Raw genomic sequence first — 24232 nt, forward strand, 5'->3', positions numbered from 1 at the left:
AAACAACTTTGATGCAAAACATGCTTCTGAAAGCTATGATCAGTTGGTTTAAAAAAGATGCATGTCCTTTTATGCAGGCCTCTGAATGAATGGAATCAAAGCACACTACTAAATTCTTAGATTTATCTCAGATTGCATAATTTGACAATATTTACCATTGTTTACTGATTAAAAATTAATCAAGATATTTCAAATAAAAATGACTATGCATTTCTCCAAATATGTATTGAATATGCTGCGTCCAAATGTTAACTGTACATCTATTCACAACTGAATTCTTAAAAAGGAATTTTATAAGGACTGATATTACTGCAGAATTTGCAAGGATAAGGAGAGATGAAAGCTGAATTCTGCTAAGATTTAATTAATAAACTCCAATCCTATAAATACTATCATCTGTAACTTTTACTGCTCCAGCAGGAGCAGTAAAAGACTAAGGACTTTTACTTAGTCCATATGTCTGTGGGATCTGGTCTTAAATGATGACAGATTGTTACTAATACTACCTGGTACCCTCTGTTTAACTACAGCTCTCTTTGATTTATATAAAATTCATCATTCATGTAGGGTTGGGGAATAAAACAAATGCTGATACAGAAATGTTATGCCGAGATTGCATTTCAGACAAGGCTCCGTTAAGATCTTTTGTTTTCTTGCCGGTTCATTTATCAAGACCGTGGGAAGTTTATTTTTTCTTGTCAGACCTTACCCTCCAACATCCTAAAGTAAAACAGAATTTACCTTTGCTTTCCAACTCTCATTTACTACTAACTATAAGCAAACATACTAAAATTAAATATGCATCATCCCTTCCAAAAGATTTTCTTAAAAAGCTTTATTAAACATATACTCTTTAGAACATACTTAAAGCCTTCTACAACCTTGAAGAAATCCTCTATCGTACATAAAAGTTCTTATTTTCAGTACTAAATGAAGCATGTAAGCAAGCGCTACTCACTCACAGTAACTGAATGGTAACAGAAGTGGCCACCAGTAACTGAAACAACATGTAGAAAACTCTCTCACTAACAAGTTAAAACCGGGTTAGCATCTGTGTAGTACAGCAGGAATAAATAATCACCCATTCTGTACGACTAGAGTTTAGTATTGAAGGCAGTACTGGTCTACTAGTACCTGTTTCTTTTTCAATAATGAAGTATGTATCTTTTGAAGTACGTAAAACCCCCGTAACTTTAAGACAGAGAAAGCTAAGTAGCTTAGGTACACTGGCACATTAATAGAAGCTGGTTTATTGCATTAAACAGCCATCTCCATTTTAATAGGTGGATGAGGATTATAATCTTCAATCTGAAAGTCTTCTGCCTTAAAGTCACAGATGTCTTCAACCTTACGAAGAATTCTGAGTTTGGGGAAAGGTCTTGGCTCCCTCTGAAGCTGAAATAAAAGCAAGCTTAATTGTATAAAGCTAATACTTGAAGGCAGAGATTTTGTGTTATAAATTAGATCTCATTAATCTCAATTCAAATTACACTATGTAGATTTTGCCTCCTCTCCAGAAATACTTATACTAAAAAAAAAAAAAAAAACACAAAAAAAAACAGAAAAAAAAGAAAAAAAGCAAATTATAATCCAGTTAGGTTGAATCTACTTTAGTATTCTGATAGAGAACAGTCACATAATTTGAAAGTGGATTCCCTGATCATCCAAATGCGCTGCCAGCATTTTCAGTTTGCAGAGCGATTCTGGTGGTTACAAATTAGACTCCTTCCAGAGGAAGCTAAATTGGAAAGTCTGACCCAGATGAGCATCAAATGTGCTGCAGTTTCTCACAGAACATTTGTGTCTGAACCAATAACTAGTTCTCAGGATGGTTTTGAACCCTACGAATGGTGAGGACATTCAGTTTGAGCTAAGTCTAATGAAATAAAGTTCTGATTTGTTCCTACTGCAATAAATTACTTCCTGAAGAAAACACAGCCTTATCCAGCCAAATAGTAATACTGATTAACTCTGTGAATTGGTAAGTTATCCTTTTCTGATATACTACGAAGACATTTTACTTTGTGTTTATCTGTATTCAGTGGAATGGTTTTCTAATGTTTTGGAATGATGAAGTCAAAAGTAGGGGTACAGATTCTGGATCTCTAACTTGGTTCTAGAATAGCACACTGACGTATATTTCAATCATGTTTGTGTTGTATTTCTGTTTGCAACCTGAGTTGAACAGAGGTGAAGGTACTACAATTATTAGGGTAGAAATGAGAAGAAAAGCCACACAAATTAATATTTGCAAAAGGATATTTCTAATACCGAGATAACTTTGTATTGAATAAGCATTGTGGAAGATAAAAGGATACAAGAATACAGAATAAGTACATACTTGAACTTTCAGAGGTTCCACATGATTCAGATATATGTGAGCATCTCCTAATGTGTGTATGAACTCTCCAGGCTGAAGAGAAGAATATATGTCATTTTCAAATAGTCAGGTTTCAAGAAAGCAAAACATTACAATGCTTACAGTATTAATTCTTAGCATCTTACATCTAGTGTGGAACTGCAGCTTCTGTACTTGATTGGATTATCACGACATCCTTGCAAGCTTTGAAGGACACTATCTTCCTAAACTAATGCATAATTAATGAAAAATATAACGAAATTTCCACTAGCTTACCAAAAAAAGTAATCTTTGAAATCCTGCTAGGATAATAGCTTTGGTAAATTAATGGAGCACTACTAATCTGCTCACCAAGATGGCAACAGATCGGAAAGTGACATCCAGCTTTTCTACTCCACTTCTAATACGCAGGACTTGCCAAAGTTGGTTTCAAAGTAGTTGCCTTAGCCGGCGACTGAACAATGTAGTTTGTGGCAGCGGAAGTGTCAGTCACAGGCTAAATCTCAAAGCACGTATCTAGCATCCAGATGGGTTTTGCAATCTTGCAAGTTCTATGACTTAGCAGCCCCTGAGCAATCTAATATATTAAGGTAAGCTTTATCAACTATTATTCTGGCCTCTGACCAATGTAGATCAGCCCTCAGATATATTATGTTAAGAACCACCAAAGCTATGAGACAAAATGGCTGAAAAACAACAGCTGCTTTATGGACATAACGTTAAACTTAACTTTTTCTAGTACCTTGGCCTAATTTCTTCTGTTTGTCTGCAATTGCTGTGAAGTCCAATTCTTCCCTACTTTCCTATTTTCAGTTCCCCTTCATGTTGCTGGTAGCAGGAGCATCAGGCCAAATGGCCTTGCTAGTATAATTTTTTACATGCTGTAAAGAAAAGGGGGTTTCTACTTCTACAAGATTGTGGGGCGTTTAAATTACTCTGCCAAATTACAAAATACAGCTCTGGAGTCACGGCAGTAGCTATTTGAACGCATACTACCACTCTACATAATCATCTACAGTAGGAAATGAAAAAAATACCCAGCTGAAATCATAGCTGGAAGTTAGGTGGGCAGAATATCCAAATTGGAACCTTGACAGCAACCACTGAGCTACTGTTCGCTTCCAATAAAAAACACATGCTACAAAATTTAATCACTTGTATGTTATTACCCCGTAAGGACAAGTGCTCAGTTCCAATTTTTAAGAAGTAGACTAGTGGAACAGGTCAGTTTTGACATGTTCAGTTAAAAAGACATGGAGGATCTTCTGTCTGTTTGACCTGAATTTAAGAATTCTTGCATTGCTGATCCTAACTGCCCATACTGACCAGAGACAATTCACATTATATTCACAGGGCTCTTACACATTTTTCAGGAAGATTTTGAACAGTGTGTTCATTCCAGTTTTTCTCGGACATGACATGAAGAGTCTTATCTTTTAGTCCCTTACTTCTCAGAGAAGATTAAGTAAAATTATTAAATAGCCTACCTTTAGCCCTGTAACATGGGCAATCATGTATGTGAGCAGTGAATAGCTGGCAATATTGAAAGGCACTCCTAGTCCCATATCTCCAGACCTCTGATAGAGTTGGCAAGACAATTCACCATTTAGAACATAGAACTGGCAAAGGGCATGGCACGGAGGCAAAGCCATCAGAGAAATATCTAGGAATTGCAGTACAAGAAGAAGAGGGAAAAAGAATCGTAACAGCATTAATGTGCTATCAATGTAGAAGGTGCAAAACCTGAACAAGCATTTAATGAGATACAGTACAGCACAAAAATCAAACTGCACTATCATTCTCTTGCTTTTTCTCTTGTTTAGAAGCACCTGCTGCCTAAGCAATTAAGTCTGGGTCATAACAAGCTGTCTCCTGGGCTGTAGGACCAGAAAAGTCATAAACAGATATTCCACAGAACAGATTTATGCCATAATGCTACACAGCAGTTTAGTTTTACTCACCTCAACACAGTTGATTTCCCTAAAGGAAGACATTAAGAGTAAAATTAAACATTTACCCCAAAGCGACTTCCAACTGCTTCATCTTACTCTCTTCCCATTGCAATGTGCCTTTAGTGCTTGTTGAAATATAAAAGTAATGATCAAGAAAAAAAAATAATCAGAAAACAAAAGATCTTTTGAGTGTTTATCTACACTTTAAACTGCAGATAGTGCAATTACAGCTTGGCAAGGAAAACTTTAACTAGACATCTCCTGATATCTGAGAATGTTTAACCTTAAAAATAACAGCAACAGCATATGGCATCCCCTTTCAGAGACACAAGTGGAAAATGCTGGGTGATTTTTTTTGTGCACAGATCTGCCGCTGTTGAAGTTAAACATTCTCTGGCACTAGCTCTTATTTAGATGTGGCCCTACAGAGCGAATGGATATATAGACAATCTACATTCAAGGAGATGACTACAACACAAGTAATATTTTTATTCTCTAGTTTTAAGGGTTTTGTTAAGTTCACAATTTATTATATGGCTGAAAAACAGACATACTGCTTTGGTGCACTCTTTTTTGGTTTTGTTTTTTTTTTTAATCTTTTTAAAATAAGAATTACTGTCTTTGAACAGGGACTGCATGTCAAAGGCACTGGTAGCTAGGTATATCCCTCATTTTAGCCTGGAGAGAAAAACTTTGAAGTAACAGTTCAAAAATTCTGAGGTCTGGCCATGTCAGTTAAGTAGAAAGAGAATGCAGCTTATAGCCCCTGGCCATTTTTACTGCATTCCTGGTAGTTTTATAAAGAATAAGCAAGGACATCAAATGGAACTGACTGTTGACACAGGATTAGAACATAGTTTAGCATACAGCAAGATAATGTGCAACTGCATTCACTGAAGTCTGCTGTCCAATACCTTTGGGATTCCAAGCACACATAATGATTCTTCTGTCATCTGGATTGGTTTTGATCATTTCAATCACTTTTTGCAACTGATCAACTCCTTGGTTGGAGTAATCTGAAGAAAGATACCAAATAAGATCTAAGCCAGACAGATTCAATTAATGGTATTTTTTTAAAGCCCATCCCACATCCCACTGAAAAGTGATACCCAAATGACATCCTCTGACGAATTTACTGTAACTCTGAAAGTGATTAAATTTATCAGTTGGCACCCTTCAAATGCAGGCTACTCTTGGTCTTCCTTAGGGTGCTCTAAGGCTTGTGAAATTCTCATGATGGTATTTTCGTATGTCTCCCCCATCTCTTTTGTGTGGTTTGAGTACCTTTAGCACCCACTGAAACAGGATCATTTAAAACACTTTATTCCGAGCCTCAACAACTAGACTTCTTTTAAGACCCAACAAGAAGTCTGCATAAACACTACATCCCAGGAAACAAAACCTGCAATACAAAAATACTAGTTAGACAAAGCATGCTACTTCACCATGACTCCTTACCTAAATAGGACAAAAGCTGTACTGGAATGGGCAAGATATTACCACCTAGTCATTCATGGTATTTAAACTAATTTGCTCATTGTATTTCTGGACTAAGATGCTTTTCTAGAGGTTCAACTTGCATGATGATACAGTGCTCCTTCTCAAAAAAAAAAAAAAATAAAAATGCCTAGACCAGTAGCATGGGGTGCTGGCATTCTTTGCACACGCAAAAGGAGAAAGTTTTTGACAGATGAATAAATGTGTCCATCTGGAACTCAAGAGGTCATGTATGAAAACTAAATTCCCATAGCATTTAGTGCCAGAAGCGAACTTTAATCCCGTATAGTACAGGATATTACATTTCACTCAACAACTCTCACAGGCTGATTTTTAGACTCAATACCAGTTACATAAGAAATTCACTGGAATTAACTGAACATTAGAATGGATTCCAGAACAGAAGAGTCATTAGTTGTTACTCATTGTTCTGAATCATGCCAGTGAATCAGCATAGCTGGTAACTTATTTTTTTCTAATAACTCTTATTGCAAAGAAACACCAAATTATGGTTACAGGGAGACCCAAGCTGGCAAACAAGGTAGTAATATATAATTAGCATCTCAGGGAATTCTTCTGCCAGCAATACTATGCCAGAAGCCTTTTCAAATTATTATGTTAGTTCCTAAAGCTAATTACCTATCCATTAGTAATGCATTTTAACGAAATCTATAAGTAATGAAACCTATGGGAATTTATCTTGTTCATTTTTTCCAAGCTACATTATGCCCCAGACCTTTTAAGTTCAGGAATGCTGAAACATTTTAGTAAGTTTTTAGATGTGTCAGTTCACAATTTGCATCATTTGTGTTAGCAATTGTATTCTGCCAGCAGTCAACAGGCCAATACTAAGTCTAATATCTATAACTAATATGAACTTTGAGATTGTATTGATAAAAAAAAAAACAAGAGGAAAAAACATAATTAATCATGTTGTTATTCTGAGTTAAAAATAACACCAATCAGATAGGGGCAATCTTTTATGACTTTTTTAAATGGCAGTCCTCTAAACGTTTTGTACACCCTCTCCTTCAGTGACTTAGAAAAGAACCATCAAGACACTTCAGGGTACCTTTAATGAAGCAGGTCCACTGAAAATACCAACAGGTACTGCATCACATCATAACTTGTTACAGCTATCCTGTACACAGCATCATCAGCTGTGGATACATCCTACTTTGTTCCAGGTGCAGAATGGAAAAATCTTTCTCTTCCACAGTCTCCAATGCGTATAGTGCACTAACCTCAGTTTTGCCAGCACAGCTGTGTCATGGAAACGAGGACCCTGCATTGGTATTCTGGAAGTGAGGCGTCCCAGTCATTTCACTAAGCAATCATGATTGTATTTGTATGTGATTACCTGTGTGCATATCTTTGTATTCTGCTCCAAAGTGCCTCCACTGGAAACCATATACTGGTCCCAAATCCCCCTCCTCTCTGGTGCTGAAACCCTGTTTATCCAGGAACTCACGTGATCCATTGGCATCCCAAATCTTCACACCCTTTGCAGAGAGCTCTTTGGCATTTGTAGAACCCTACAAAACACAGACAGTAAAGAGTCTACATCCTAATCCCAACACAGAGGACATGATTTGAAACAGCTGTATTAAGCTTTGCTAGTCTACAGTATTTCTCCATGTATAAAGGATGAACAGTCTGATTAATGTACTGGATGAGGTTCTTGTACGTGAACACAAAACTTATGAGCAACATACTAGGATGAAGTTTGAAGTGCCATGCTGCTGTTATTTAACTCAGGATTCTTCTAACTTTGTGAATGTACAAACAGTACAGTCTCAAGGTCAACTGTGGTATATCATTTCATACACACACTTGCAGAGAACAAGGTTTCATTTGCTGGATAAGAGCGGGCAAACAAAAAATTTACAGCCTCGTCATTGTCTTTGCCAAGCCACCTATAATGAGCCTACAGTCTTAAAAATCATTTTATTAAAATGACAAAAACAACAAATATGACAAAATGATCCAGAGAAATCTCACCGAATTCTGTAACATGTCCAAATCGGCACACTCAAAAATCCAACGCAGAAAGTGTTCTGTTTTGGGGAATGTCTAGTCTTTTATATTTGAATAAATATTCTTTTAAAAAATGAATGCGTATTTGAGTCCCGCTGTCTAGTAAATGGTTAGGTAGACTTTCCCACACCTGCACAATGTCACAACATATAAAGGAACACTTTACATCCTAATGTATTATGTACAGTTGAATTTTAATACTCTAACTACAGCTATTAGCTCCATTAGATCTCAGGGTTTTGCTACTGAAAAGGCTAGTGTTTACATCAGTCTTACTTCATCTGTGATTCCACACTGGTTGTTCCTGTTCAAATCAATAAAAGCTATCTCAATATTAAAAAGCAGATAATTAAGTTGCCTACAATCTACTTCACATTATTATTTCTTATTCAAACACTAATAAAAGAGACTGTACTAGGCTTTATAACTGTGGGGTATAGGCAAATTGTTGAAAGCCCTCATTATTTCAGACTATTTCCCTTAATAAGAAACAGAAGAACTCTTCTGATTTGTAACAATGCTATAGTCTCCGCTAAAATGCACGGAATGCTGTAAAGATAATGGCCTTCCCCGGGTAGTCAAAGTATTCGGTGGTTGCACTTCTTCTGTTCTGTTGTACAAACAGAAGCATCTGCAGTGACCCCAAATCCCTTAATCCATTCCACGCTAGTTCATTCTGTCGATACCACCCTCAGGCACACTGCTCACAGAGACATCCAAACACCGAACCTTGATGAACCACAGCAGCTCCTCCAGCACTCCTTTCCAGAACACCCTCTTGGTTGTCAGCAGTGGAAACTGATCTGAAAAAGAGTTTCAGTGTCACAGGTGACCAACGATTTGCCAGGGAGACCTCCATATTGAGAATAATGCCACCATCTGACATTCACAGGTTTGGATGTGAAGAAGTTGGTAAAGGACGTGTAATTCTCATATTCAGATCAAGGAAGACAAGAACCTGACTTTTATTTTCCTGGACAGAGCGGGAAGATGAATCACCCGTGGGGACTTTTATGAGCTCTGCCCTGACCATGCCACAGTGCGGCATACAGATGCACGTGTAGGCATTTGCAAGGGAAAGCAGAGGCTAAATATAAAACCCTTGGCAAATCTACTTCACAAACCATCCCTCCTACTGTGCTTGAACGGTAGGAAGGACCAGGACCGGCTATCTCAAGATCTTTCCCGTGTTTTCACCAGGTGACAGCTATGGGTCCGGGCCAGGCCTGGCTGCTGGGCCGAGGGAGAGGAGGGGTCCCAGCTGCCGTAGGCTGCCGGGCAGGGAGAGGGCGAAGGAGCTGAGGTTACAGACCTACACACCCCCCTAGGCCCCCGGAGTCGGTCCGAGCCCCGGCCCTGAGCTGGGGGAGGCCTGGCCCCCAGCGGGCGGGAGCGGGGCAGCGCCGGGGAAGAAGATGGCGCCGTCCCCCACCCCCACGGCGCAGGGCCGCGACCGCTGGAGCCGCGGCGGGCAGGGGTAGAGGGCCGGGGCGGGTGGGCCGCGGGTCCCGGCGGTGCCGACCTCTCAGGCTGTAGCGCGCCTGCATGCCGAAGACAGAGATGGTGCCGGTGCCGGTGCGATCCTCCTTCCGATGGCCATGCTGCAGGATGTGCCGGACCTGCCGCAGGTACTGCGGCTCGCCGGGCTCCGGGTCGGCGGCCGCCGCGCTCGGCAGCTCCCCGTCGGCAGGCATAGCGGGCGAGAGGCGCCCGGCGCCGGCCCGGGTGGGCCGCGGCTGCCCGCCTGTCCCCCTCTCGCCGGCCGCCTCCTGTCCGAGCCCGCCAAAGCCCGGCCGTTCCCGCCAAGCGGAAAAGGGGGACGGGCAGAGTGGGACGCCACCTCCTCCTCCCTCCCTCCCTTCCTTCCTTACTTCCTTCCCCTTCCCTCCCCGCTGCGCCGCGGCCCTCCCCTTGCTTAGGGCCCCTCAGCGCCGCCGCTTCTCGCCGCCCTTGCTGGGGGGGCGGCTGAGGCGGTCTGGGCCCGGGAGGGCCACACGGGCGGAGGGGGCCTGGAGAGCTCAGGATGGGCAGTAAGAAGCCCCATGGCCGCGCTGAGGCGGGTGTCCGCTGTCCGGTGTCCGTTCCTTTGCTGCTCCCATCAGCATCAGGCTGGAGGTGCCCCGCAGCCGCCCTCTCTGGCCCCGCACGGAGGGCCGTCCCCAGCACCCGAGCCAAGTCTGGGCTCCAAACCATACTGGTTTTTCCTCCTTCTGCTCCCGGTGTTGTCCCAAAATCATCAACGGGGTGTCCTCTGGAGAATTTCTAAGTGTACTCTTTCTGTTAGTCAAAACAAACTGACCCTTCTCTGATACAGATTTAGATTAGATATTAGGAAGAAATGCTTTTACTGTGAGGGTGGTGAGACACGGGAACAGGCTGCCCAGAGAACCTGTGGATGCCCCATCCCTGGAAGTGTTCAAGGCCAGGCTGGATGGGGTTTTGAGCAACCTGATCTAGTGGGAGGCGTCTCTGCCCATGGCAGGGTGGGTTGGAACTGGGTGATCTTCAAGGTCCCTTTCAACCCAAACCGTTCTATGATACGATGATCTTAGAAGTCAAGCATTTAGTGAGTCACTTATCTCTTGGCTAAGGCCCAACTTTCTGACTACTGGTGTGATTGATTACAGGAGTTACAACTGCTAATCTCTTCATGATTAGGAGCCTCTAAAACAGGTGCATATAATGGAGGTTGAATGGAACAGAAGACTCTGGACTAGAAGATGCTACTCCTTACAGCAGGCAGTAAAACATCTCTCTCCCATGAATTAAAACAATGAAATGGCCTTTTTCTTGTATGAATGTGTATACTTACTTGCATGTATAGAAGTAAAAGAAAAGGTATGGTATAATTAGAGTATGGTTATTTTTCTATACACATATCTAATATAGATAGGTTTCTACACTTTGAAATGAATACAATTTATTTAGCGGAGACACAGTTGGAAATGGTGACTATAACAGTGTGCAAAAAATGCTTAGAAATGCCAGGCACAGCAAATGAAACCAAATCACCTAGAGCTCTGCTTCAAACTGAGAGATGTGTCAGGTCCTAACCTTTACTGTAATTTGCAAATATCCTTGCAAGCTAATGTGTATAATTTAGGAAAAAACAAACATATTTTCTGATAAAGGATTCCCTGCTAATTGTGATTCCAGAGGCGAACTACAAGTAAGAAATGCCAGAGGCAGAAGAGTTACTCATTACTGCATATTCAGAAAGTCATTTAATGTACATGATAAACATCAAAAGCAACTAGAAGAAGAAATGGAACATTTTCATTGGAAAATAATATGCTACATGCATATGGAAATCTGGTTGATTCAGACTTAACTGAATGAGCAATATCTGTAGGGACCAATCTTGAAAAGGCTTAAGAATGTGCTTGAATTTAAGTATGCAAATAGGAATTATTTGTATGCTTACAGCTCATTATTTCCTTAAATCTTTGCATAACCAGGGCCATAGTTGGTTATCAAAGATTACCTAATTTACAACATAAAAAAAAAATTATTTAAATAAATGAATATTGAAATAGATTTGAATTTGGTTTTGAATTATAAGATTTATACAGTCTTCGGTGGCTAGCTCATATGTCACGGTATTTACTAAACAAAATTTTATTTATATACAACTATTTTAACCATCGTCATTTAACAGCTGTACGTTGAGCTCAAGGGTATTTTACCTAAGGAATATTGGTTTACCGTATTTCAGGAAGAAAGATTTCACACATCTTTCCTAGGAGAAAAAAAAAAGTGATTAAACATTTTGGTTTTGGACCAAGAAAAAGATGTTAGAAAAATAAGTGTATGGGGAACGTATCAGTGCCCTGCTTTAGAAACATACACAACATAAAAATCAGACTGAAACAGATTTTTTTCTCTTTTTCCCTTCCTGTAGATCTTTCCAAGTTTTAACTCTTTGCTTTCGTCATGCTTTCATGTCCCCTGAATCTGTTCTGCAAACTGAACATTAAATGGTATTGAGATTTGGAAATTAATGACACTTCCTTTTCTTGGGTATGAAATGGCTACACAAGATATATTGCACAGAAGAATCAGACTAAGATTCAGGCTAAAAATCATAATCAGACTAAGGAAATTAATATTGTCACATTAGGCCCTGAAGATTAGTCTTACATGATCTGAAATAGACCGTATCATCAATAACTGCATATAAATTACAGGGAGTTTTTGTAGAGAAACTGATTAACATTTTATTTTATACGTTTATAAATACTTTTTTAAAGTTTCTTTCTTAAATATAATATACCCATAATTTCAACAGTATTTACCTAATCAAAGCATGGTGAGGCTTATTGTATTCTGTTTAAATTCTGCAGCCCACCTCATCCTCTCTGGTGTAAGTGACTTCTTTCATCTGTTTAAAAACTGTGAATCTGACCTCAAAAGCATAACTAGACTCAATATAAAAGGCCGAAATTCTCTTTTCTTCATCTACTTTGTTAACGTTGAATCCTTTTTACATGCCCCCCCGAGACTTCTTTGTGCATTCAGGTCATGCTTTATTTGGTGAGATGAGGTTATCAGACACCCATGACCTAAAGAGGAGCCACGTCCAAATCTAGTGCCTCCTCAGAAGACTGAGGGGACATTGCAGTGATTCTCCTGTAGGTCTTGTGCCTCTTGTGGCTCTGGCCCCTGGCAGAGCCAGCTGTGAGAGTCAGAGGCCACCGGAGCTGTGTGCCCCGGAGCCACCTGTGTTTCCCTGAGTGGCTGGCTAGCCCCACAGCAGCATGATGCCACCTGAATCCACCCCATCTTTCCTGGAGATTCCCCGTGGGGTTTGAGAATATGAAGTCTTGTTTTCCCCTGCCTCTCTGCCTGGTTCTTCCCTCCCCACTTGGAAATCTCTTAAGCATGAAGAGAGGCCTCTGTGAGCCTTTTCTGCAAAAATGGTTACAAGTCCATGAGAAGGATCTTTTTGTGCACGTTCCTACGAGTCAAACTGCAGACACTGTTAACACTTAGTCTGAGCAGAGCGCTGTTAATGGGAAAATGTTACAGTAAGACAGCTCTTTCAAGTCCTGGTACTGATTCTAACTTTGCACTCTTTTATCATAAAAATAATAAGGAGCATGATCTTAAAACACCACCTAAAATAAAAACCATAATGAATAGTGGTAATTCCAGTTCATTCATGATTGATGAACACAAAGACATGGTTTCCAATGCCAAGGCTCTACACTGTGGTTGTGAGGCAATTCTTTTCTGAATGAACATTTATCATCACATTACCTCATCCCAGATGTTACTTAAAGATTGAGGGTTTCACAGTTAAATAAGTCAAGTCTTTTAATATCATCATGTCTGTGTTTTGCAGGCTAGAACATTGAGCATTTGTTTTTGTTTTCCATAATGCTTGTGTTTGTCTCTCAATCAATGTGTCGTTTCTGAGGAGATGGGCTTGAATATACCATGACTGAATCCTGTTCCAACTAAAGTTTGTTGCAATGTAAACACCTCTTATAAGGACTCGCATTCTCTACGAAAGGAGAAAGAATGAACTTACCACTTAAAAATTCTGCTTATATAGTTGCAGTGCTTTCCCAGCTATGTATTCAATGAATTCAGCACTCTTTGGGTCTAAGTTGGGAGGAACTTTAATGGTGAAAGTAGGTGAAGTCAGAATATTCACGTCTACCACGGTTTCATTTTTACCAGAGGGATCCCCAGGTACCACCTAGAAGAGAACAAAGCAGTATTTTAGACACTATGAACTACTGGATCCTTTCATTTTTGTTTATACCTACTGTGCCTACTGTCTTTAGTAGGTGAAAATTAAATAGAAATATTTCAGACTAGTCTACTTGCTTTAAATTACTTTCTTCTGAAAAGACAGTGGGCGTCTGAATTTATGCCAAAGGTTATTGTAAGTGGTGGGAAGAGCTGACATGGCCCTGCAAGACCATATTAAAGATCTGCCTGTTAATATTTCTACCATGAACTACATCTGTAAAGAGTTTCTGATATCCTAATGAAAATTTGTGTGTGAGTCGACCCACTAATTTCAAGACAAAGGTTGTGTGATTGAAGTTACTCATTCCTATGTGTTTTTCTAAGCCAGACTTAGTTCTGTAGCTTTATTTTTCTAGAGCAGACAGCTCAGACTTGGTTGGGAAAGTGTGCTTAAATATTGCCTGTCCCCTTGTTCCTGATTTTGTGATTTTTGGTGGATTTCACAATCATTTTGTATAAAGTTTTGTAGTAGTAGTGATAGTACATTGGATTTCTGAGTTGAAAGGGATAATTGGATTTGTCCCTCGCCCAGGAAAATGGACTGAATTTATCTTGGATATAGTCGTATGTGTGAGATACAGTTAATCATGATGTATTTATTGGAATATTGACAGATGCTGTTAAAGATATGCAGCTTCCACTGCAATAACCTGCATAACATTTGCCACCTTTGAGCTTTGGGATATATAGATACAGACATAGACATACAGCTAGATATTCAGTGATCCAATAAGGACGTGTGGCTAACTGGCACAGTGAAATTTATCTGGGAAGGTAATCTGAGGTCAGTCAAAGCTGCTAGAGGCAATTTGCTCTTATCAGACAGTGATTCAGGTTAGCCTGTCAGCCATCCATCAGACTAAAAGGATTTAGAGGAAAAGAGTTTCTAATCTCTGGAGTTTTGAGGGATTATCAAGCATACATAAATTCAAGATGAATAGGAACTTTGTGTTGTAAAAACCAAACATTACATATGTACAAACATCCACAATCCCCAAGAGCATAAATATGAGCAAAGCGCAGGTCAAAGACAGCACTGTGCAATAGTTCCCTTTGGAAGATAACCCTTACCTTAACTATATTGAAAATATTTTCTGGTCCGATGGTCGTGTTGGATAACTCAGACACCCACCCAAATCTTTCTTTCATTTTGTTCAGCAAGTATGAAGTGTCGTCTGTATGACGCTGAACCACCTGGAGAATCTGCTCATACTGCTCCCCCGAGAGATTAACCAGCTTAAAGGCTTCATCAAACTTGATGTGCAGTTCAGGAACGTTTGGGCAATCTGTTAGAAAAGACAGCCAGCGTGAAGCTTCTAGGAAAGTAGTTTGTCTTGTACTTCATCTTTTTTATCTGAAGTACAGAAAACTGTAAAAAAGTCTACCAAGGGGGCATGTTTCAGGTTGGTTTTTAAATAATGCTAAAAAAAAAAAGGGTAATTCTTGCTGACCCGTTTTGACAGATTTAGTTTAGTCTTATAATGACTAAATGGGTTAATTATCCCATTTCAATCATTACAGTGACTTACCAAGTACTTTAAGGTTTATATCATATTTCATGGCAATAGATTTTCTGTATTGCTGAATAAGAATTGGTAGATTTTACATATAGCAACTTCATAATTTCCTTATAGATTGTCTTTTGTTTTAATTGCTTGTATTCCATTATCAGGCCTCGCAAGTATATAGGTTATTACATAATGTATGTTAGTATTTCTGTTGAATGTTAAGGCCTAATATTTGTCTAACAATAGCTAGACATTAGTAGCTGACTGGTATCATCTGCCATGAATCCAGAACTGAAGATTGCCATTTTTTTCTTTACTAAAATATGGATTTTAAACGAAAACACTATGTTAAACCTGTGCAAAAAAAATTCAATTTATTCTCTGTGGAAAAATTAGATTTATTCTCTGTCAAATAGCGCTGTCAAAGGACACCTTCAGGCTGATAGTACAGTAACCACAGATACAAATTGGTATCTAATGCAGAGTTGTAGGCAAAAAGATATTTTTAGTGAGATGGAAGCGGTCCAATATTTTTTTTTCATAATATGTCATTCAATCATTAATATTTGCCGCACTGGAGATATTCTGAAGACATTTGGGTTTAAGCATATTCTATGGCTTTTAAGATCTAAATAAGTCTAGAAACACAGATGTGTTATGCTGCAGCGGGAATCCTGAGAGCGGTTCTAGGTGATGCAGTCTGAATTTTTTCTGGGTGCCGATGGGGACCGTGTGCCAGAGCTTTGCCATTTCGTTAGGTACTGACAAACAGTCCCCTTTTTGTCCTTCATGTCAGCCCTGTTTGCTGACATGGCTCGACAAAGAGTAATTGCAGGCTGTTCAGCTCTTGCTTTCCTTGTGAGGAGCTGAGCGCTACCTGACGTTACGTCTGGTTGTCTGCAGGAGAAGCAAGTGTCAGGAGTTTAAGCTTCTCCTCACTTTCTGCACCCGGGCAGGATCGATTACTGCCCGGCCTCTTGCTTCTCTGCAGGGTTACGGAGTGTAGAATGTCTCTTTGGACCTCCAGCGGTACGTTAACAACTGAGTTATACTGACACTCTGTGGAGACAGTGGGGAAAGGTAATTGAAATCATCTGGAATGAGGAGTAGTGTCTGTATCTGTAGTTACTGAGGAAAAAATCAGTGACTGAATGTTAATTCCAAAAATATGGAAACAGTACAGTAGAAAATGACAGCCTCAAAATCTAAAAACCAATTACCAATGCATTATGGAAAAAAAAATATCGGAAAATAACTATTTACCATGCAAAAGATTGTCTTGACATTTCTGACATCTCTCATGAAACTGCAGGCATCCAGAAGAGTTCTCGCGAAGCTCCCTGCACAGAGGCCTCCGACTCCCTGACACAATTTTTGAGAACATGCCACTTCTGTCGGGATCTAGAATGAAATCACAGTATTTTTAGACTGCCATTAAGCTTAGGGTCTTAATAAATATACATTTGTTACCTACTCTGTGTGCTAGAATACAATTTCTTGCCCTTAGTCCAAAATATCTGGCATAAATCCCTCCCTCCTCATCTCAAAAAAAAAAAAAAAGGAATAAAACATTAAAAAGTAGAAGTCAGGAGAAGATACAAATCATGTTTTCTTTCAAGGAATTCATGCCACTATAGTATATTCCTTTATAAAGGCATAGTAGTCTATTCACCACTAATAGCCAAACAATTGCTAATATTATTACACATTCTTTCTGAAACATGCAAGTTCTGATAAGATCTTTTTGACCCTTAGCAGTCAAGATGTTTCATAATCACATACAGCTAGAAGAGAGCACAGTACCAAAGGTTATTTCTGAGGTATCAAGGGTCAAGATACAGGAAAAGTTAACAAACGCTGTTGTAGGATCACTTAACTTTATATTTCCTGATGAACATATAGTGGTTATGTCACCTATCACTCAGAGTTACGGCATGTCCTTGCTGTGATGTCCTTATGGATAGGCACCAGCATGTACTTGAATGATGCTTGTTTTTCTACTTGCATTAGTAAGATATGAAGGATAAGGCTTATTTGTATTCCAAAAGGTGACCAAGGGTTGTTTCCTCTATTGAGAGGTATCACCTGAGACCAATGTTACGCGCAGGATTTTTCTGGTCCCTGGAAAACCTGATGGCTAGCCTGTGTTTGATTGGCATGCTGCATTGCTGTGGAAGCTGAGGACAGGGCTTGCAGCTGTCTGGCTGAGTGTAGTGTCTTTTGACAAGGGCAGGGATATGCCTTGATATGTCATAGAATTAGTCTAAGTTTTTAGAATCGGTGACACGTTGATATGACATGATACATATCATATCCTGACAAATGCTGAGATCAGACCTGTCAGTCAGCCTTATGAAAACCTGCATCTGTCATGAATTCAAGCACTCCTGAGTAATTCCTTCAAATGCTTTGAGAATTGCCATGAAAATCAGGCTGTGTGGGACCTGTAAGTCTTCCTGTGACATTTCTTTGAGATTTCTAGGTGATTTGTACCTTTTAATTTAACTGATAAAGTTGTCCTTGACCGGTGCCTGTTTAACCAAGAAAGCCTCCAGAGCTTCCATACCGTATCTCACACCAATATACCTCACACTGAATCCCTAACCATAGTTTAGCAACCCCAAGGGACTTGATGTCAGTAACAGTGCAGTAGATTTTCATTTTCTAACACTTGCCTTTGGCTTGTTCTGGCACATCTCTTCTATTATTTCTGTATTCATCAAACACTTCGGTAATCACCTCACTGACACCTTCAAACACTGTCTTACTGAAATCAAAAACTATCTGTATGAAGCCAGGTATACCCCAGCCTTTCTGTGAGCCGTCGTTTCTGCTGGTGTCCTCAGGTAAAGCTGGCATGCTGAGAGACTCATTCGAGTTCAGATCAGACATGAAATACGTCTGAAAAGACTGGTCAAATTCTTTTTGCATCCGCTTGAAAAAAATTAAACTTCTGTCAAATATTGAGCCCATGTCTGATAATAGTTGGCTAAATAGATCTTCCATTTTTACTAGCTGGGTGTCCTCTTTCTCGGGCTTTTCATTAAACTGGATGTCTTTTCCTTGATCCTCATGAAAAGTAAAAATGAGTGGAGGTATTTTCCTCAAAAAATCTTCAACCTGTATAGAAGAAGGAGATAGATCATCTGCTTAACGAGGTACCAGTTTTTCATCTCTCAGGGAAGTAGCTCTAATTTTTCTCTTTCAAATAGCCATAGAAACAATGCCCTCCTAATAACTGCAAACACAGCATATTCTCCAAAGTAATTTAAGACATTAGACTCTGAAGAGTGAAAGTACATGCAGTCTAAATCATAAGCTCCAAATCAGATCTGGAGTAAAAGGGTTGCCAGTTGGTCTTTAATCTGTGGAGGCTCAAAGTTAGTATCAGCGTTTGGGTTTCTTCCAACAAACAATTTGAACTTTATCTTGGAAACATTTCTGTGGTGCTTATGTGCAGTGCAGGGAACAGAAGGCAATTGTTCTTGCTGTGATCTATAAACGCCCTACCCTCCCTCACCAATGGCCAAGTCCTCACATACTTCTGCAAACTGAAACCCATTAAAATCAATGAAGCAGTGGCCCTGAGTCCGTGGTTTGATGCTGGAAGAGACTGGGTGTCCGCTTTGCTTTGCGGAGTTCCCAGTTGCTGGGTCTCAGCCACTGGCTCCTCACTCCGTGCTTTAACGCACTACCTTCGCCTGAGCAGATGCAATGGTTTGTGGAGCTGCACTTCATGGCATTAGAGAACTGGTATGGGTTAAGAAGCATCCTGCTGAACACATGCGCATACACATACGTATACCTTTTTTTAAAAAAAAAATCAGATCAGCTGCTTGATCTGACCACTAGCGCAGCTCAGAGGGAAGGTGGGTTGTGAAATGGCACTGCAGGAACAGCCTAAGCCAGCATTGCCCCTGCTGCCTGTGTGTCATCAACCACAGCTATCATCTTTGTCCTCTTTTTTTTTTAAATTATTTAGGTCACAGTGCATTTCTAACTCTGAATGCTTCAAAGAAACCGTATAGCTCACCAAGGAAGTTACCAAGAGGGTCAAAGACAGTGGCAGCGCAGCATAAAACTTTTACTGCAATAATTTCAACCTGACATCCACAGACTCTTGAAAATCCAAGAGATACATTTGAGGTATCCATGTAAAAAGCTCAAAGTATCACCAATAGTCTTAAATTTAGTATCTTCCATATTTTTACCTGAATAATTTTAAGAAGATGCATAAATGTTAAACACCTTTGCTGTGAAGCCTGTCTCTTCTGAAACACACCACATTTAATTTTTAATTTGCCATATTTTTCAGTGCCTGGGGATGTGAAAACTAGGTAATCTGGCTAAAATTTCAGTAGCAGTAATTGTGCAGTTTCAGTTGTTAAGTTGCACTCAAAGCATATGCCCAAATAAAAAATGTGATTACAATTTTGTTAAATCTTGTAATAATAATGTGCCAGCCAGGAAAGCATATTTTCTTTCTGGTAGAATTAAGGGAATCTCATTTGCTGACAGTTTCCTTTATTAAAAAACAGTTAAGCATTTTAAAGCTATTTTGTTACTTAAAGAGTAGTTTTAAAATAAAATAAATCTAGGAAAGAATGATGTTGTATAAGTAGGTGATTTTTTTTCCCCATGTAATTTTGCTAAGTATATCTGCACTTTTAACTCTGATGATTTTCAGATGGACCATAAAGAATCTATGTGGTATTTTTCACAGTTATTGAGCATCTTCATGCAAGTCCTACTGTGAGAGACAAACTATATCTGGAGTCATTCCATTGGAGTCAGGGGAATAATCATTGTCCATGGTGTCACGCCAGGGTGCAACCAAACTCATTTTGGCTCAGTGTTCAATGAATATAATTGCATGTAATTTCTGCAACATAACTTCACATTTCCAGACCCTCCAAATAAAATTAATTTTAGTAACCTGATATAAGCGGCAGATCTGGGTATTGAGAAAATAAGATGTGCTCTCTCAAAAACTGTTAGGTGAATTCAAGAATATTTCCCAGATAAAAAATTTCTTCCTACCTTTCTTTTAAATGTTGACAAACCATGTTTGCAAGTTGTATAATATCTCATGCAGGTACTTTCTAAACAAGATTCACATTCATCCCATAAATTTTTCAAGGATACTTGACATTGCCTTTCTTCTTCTTCTAATCTTTCCTTTACTTCATCCATAAGTCGCAAGGCTTGCTAAATAATAAAAAAGATTCAGTTGAGGGCAGTTTTCAGATTAATATTCTAAATACTTATCCCGTTGTTGATCACTGATTTTGGCTATTTATGGTCCCTTTTTTTGCTAATCCCTAACCGTTAGGATAGGTTGCCTTCTCAGCTGCAGTGACATATGGAGGGAACTGAAAAATGAAAAACAGAGGGCACAGCCTACAAAACCAGATGGAGCTTTACAGTCTACCTGGATCTTTGAGATTATGAAAAAACCCGCACATCTTTCTGTGGAAGAGCATTCAAGCTCTCACAAGGTTATGTGCTCAACTCATACGTTTTTCTCCAGTATTCATTCATTATCTCATTATCATACTCCAGATTTATTATCTGCAGTATTCATCTGTTCCACAAATAGGTTTTTTTTTGTTTCTGTGCTCTATTCTTTAAGGGACTGGTATTTCATGAGGCTAGGTTCTTGCCATACATAGCTTCTCTCTCTAGTGCAGAAATATGTAAAAGTATAGCATTTCCTCAGTTTGGGATTATACTAATCAAAGGACTGTAGTGAGGGGGTTTCTTCCTGCTCTTGTGGAAGTGTGAGGCACTCCTTCCATACTGAAGGGGAAAAAAGATGCATTTTACAACGCTGCTTCTTTCACTGGATCATTCTTCATGAGGTAGAGCACAAAGCTGAGCAAATCAGAAGCAGCATTTTACAATAGACTTGGCAATGGAAAGAGAGAGAGTTCTTCCTATTGAAGTAGATCACACATCATTAATTTCTGCAAGTACAAGATATTTTAATAGTTTAGGTTTCCAAACAATGTTCCAAGGAGTTCCTAAGGATGACAGAAACCTTTTGATTGGTCAGTCTTATTCCTTTCTGGCAGCATTTCAATAGGGAAGAGGTTCACAGAAAAGAAAACTTCTGTCAGAATACACTTGGTGGGGACAGTAAAAATAGCCACAACTGAACAAAAATACAAACAAAAAAACCCCAGATGCACTTAAGTTACCTGTTTTTCTTGACTGCTCTTCTTCAAGGTTTTCATGAGGTCTACATGCTTATCTTCATTTCTTTCCATCATAACTTTCATCTGCTTAATACCAATCAAAGCTTTCTTTACCTCTTCATCCACATACTTCTCTCCAACTTCAGATAATACTAAAAAAAAAGCCAAATTATACTGTGACTTAATCAGATTTTAATACTATCACAAATTGTGATGCACTGATGACGAGGGAGAATGAAACAGGTCTATGTTTCCCTACAGTTGCAGAGCCAAATCTTGAGATAGTGAATGCTGAATAACACAGAGCCAAGACAATTTCCATCAGAGAAGAATCAGGCCCAGAGCCTTTGCCAGTGATCAGCTGTGTGTAACACTGTTGATCACTGAATCCCAGAACAGTTGAGGCTGGAAAGCACCTCTGAAGATCGTTGAGCCCAACCCCCTTGCTCAAGGCAGGGTCAACTACAGCAGGTTGCTCAGGACCTCATCCTAGGTTTTGGATATCTCCAAGGACTACTCATTAGTTTTCTAGTGACATAACCTATATATTTCATTAGTTTTCTAGTGACATAACCTATATATTGATGTTTGATCTGAAAGCAGCCTGTGACAGCTTCCCTTTGCATTTTGAAAATGTAGATTACAGGTGCCTTCAACCTGCTTTCATAAAAATACAATCTCTAGACTTCCTGTGAAGTAATGACCATAGGGTTTTGATGAAAGCCCAGAATGACCCACACGTTCCACCTCGAAGGTCTGCGTGATTGCCTATCCTTTATCTGTATTTGTTCCCTTTGCAGAAATACACTGAATATCACTGGAGCTATGCAAAACAAATAAAGCAAACATCACCTTGAGACTGCCAAAAGTACATGTCAGTAATTTCTTCCTTTATATCTTTCTTCCTCTCCCCTAACTTTTTGTTTGTTACAGAAATATTATTAATGTAGACTGAAGCAAAGGAATATTTCATGGTTTCTCCATTCCATTCTCTTGGGATTCTTATCCGCAAAATAAAACCATGCTTAAAGGTGAGTATATGCAGAATAGCTGCTTTTTTCTAAATTAAGTAATTTTATTTCAATTACTTGTAATAACCATCTTTTCCAAAGATTATTTAAGCAAACAAAATAATTCAAAATCTGTTGAATTGAATTTTGGGTTCAGTTTATATTGTAATGATCTATGAGGGACCAAATAACCTATAAAAATGTTGTAAATACTTTTTGTAAAGGGATGCTTAACTGTTAATCCCTTTACTTTCTCATCCCAGTTGTTCTTATCTCCCTTTTGTGTGTGTGTGTATGCATGTAGTTAGCTATATGATGGTTTCTTAGCTCCACACATGAAAGCGGATTCTCTTGACTGGAAACCTGGGCCCAGGGGCTTCCAGCACACCCCTGGTAAGAAAGGCATACATACGCTTCAGGTTTTCCCGGCGATTCATTTCCTCTTGCCTTGTCGGTGCACACTGATGACCATTCAGCCATAGCATGTATATTATAAATAACCAAGAGGACTTCATGTTCTTTCTGTTAAAGAAGCAGGTTGGTGCAGTTAAATAGAAGCATCTTCATGATGCTCAAATGCCTAGGTGTAATGTTTAGTAAGTATTATACAAGTTCCCATTAATTTTTATTTTAACTATGGTTTCTGAGATCTATAACATGCACCCAAACGCTACTGTTAGTGAAAACACATGAGTAAGAAGCTTGACCTCATTTGTAATTGTGTATTCAAACTAACTAGATGAATTCCACTGAGTTTGCACAGTGGTGTAACAGAATCAGGACATATACATATAAAACTAAAAGCTTATGCAGCTCAGTCTGTCCCTTTTCTACCTTGTGAAATGTACTAATCACTGATCTTACATTGTGTTCTTAGTTCATATTATAAATGCATCCATGCATTTATTTAACATAACATTATTGCCAAATTTAAGAACGGAAATTTCTAGAATGTTGTTCCCTTCCTTGTCTCCAAACATGCATCCTTTCATTGTCCTTCAGGATAATATTTAATATAGCAGACACAATAATAAGTGTGCCAAGAAATTGGCAATTAGATCAGTTTTGTAAACAAACACATCAGCAATTGAAAGAAATCCCTACAAAACAAGGGAAAGAAATGTCATTTGCTTTATTTCCCTCCCAAGAGCAGTTAGAGGAGAAAGGTTTATTTTTTAGAAACTGTGCAGCTACACTTTATAGTTCCCATCTAATTAAGTGAACACAGTATTTAAGTGCCTTCTTGTTAGCTAGCATAGCCGCCTTGGAGATGCAGTTACCAGCTGCAAGTGCGTGTGTAAATTAAGAGCCTGGATTTCTTTATAGCCTGTATTTACTTCTATAGTTACTTGCATATTATACCTTTACATTTATAGTGAAAGACCAATTAACTTTCAAAGAAATACAAACCCCTTACCAAAGAAAAGTAAAAAAAAAACCCAACATATTTACCATTAATACTGTAACACTTCCTCTGCAAGATTGCTCCCCGCGTCAGGAAGGGGTCGGGCTGTGTTCTGATCTAATTGCTGGGAGTGACAGGGATTTTGCCATGTTCTACTTATCTGATGAGAAGGTACTTAATCCTATTAACGGGACGTTTTGTCATTAGGCTGGAGGATTTTGCATTTATAGGACTTCATGTTCATCTCTGTGGGCAAAACCACTAGGGGGAGCGTTGGGCAGAATTGCATTATTTAATGTAATTTGGATGTGCTCTTTTTCTGTAGTCGGTAGCCTTTCGTCTCACTAGCTCTTCCATCTTCTTGCTTTTTACCTTAGGAGACATCTGCAGCTTATGTTCTTAGTGAAATTGTTACAATTAGTTTGGCTAAAAATAGCTTCCAACATTTAATCTCTTCTTCATAGTTTTAGTTTGCTATAAAAAAACCACTGGATTACGTAATGGCCT

At 39.2% G+C, this 24232-nt stretch overlaps 2 protein-coding genes across 2 annotated transcripts; both read right to left on the minus strand.

Moving 5' to 3' along the window:
• Window positions 1-818: 818 nt before the first annotated feature.
• On the minus strand, window positions 819-9648 carry TYMS (thymidylate synthetase). The gene is made up of 7 exons (XM_082479686.1): window positions 9368-9648; window positions 8575-8648; window positions 7169-7343; window positions 5226-5327; window positions 3847-4022; window positions 2342-2413; window positions 819-1395 (listed from the first exon to the last, which is right to left on the minus strand). The coding sequence occupies exons 1-7, from the start codon at window positions 9537-9539 to the stop codon at window positions 1258-1260; spliced, it is 909 nt and encodes a 302-aa protein (XP_082335812.1). The 5' UTR covers window positions 9540-9648; the 3' UTR covers window positions 819-1257.
• Window positions 9649-13381: 3733 nt separating this feature from the next.
• CLUL1 (clusterin like 1) lies at window positions 13382-22835 on the minus strand (the record flags this gene model as incomplete). The annotated part of the gene is made up of 7 exons (XM_082479722.1): window positions 13382-13549; window positions 14677-14891; window positions 16377-16514; window positions 17789-18233; window positions 20154-20321; window positions 21314-21462; window positions 22733-22835. The coding sequence occupies 7 exons, from the start codon at window positions 22833-22835 to the stop codon at window positions 13382-13384; spliced, it is 1386 nt and encodes a 461-aa protein (XP_082335848.1).
• Between the last annotated feature and the right edge of the window lie 1397 nt (window positions 22836-24232).

This window comes from Vanellus vanellus (assembly GCF_965231255.1).
Source record: "Vanellus vanellus genome assembly, chromosome: 2".
Taxonomy (NCBI): domain Eukaryota; kingdom Metazoa; phylum Chordata; class Aves; order Charadriiformes; family Charadriidae; genus Vanellus; species Vanellus vanellus.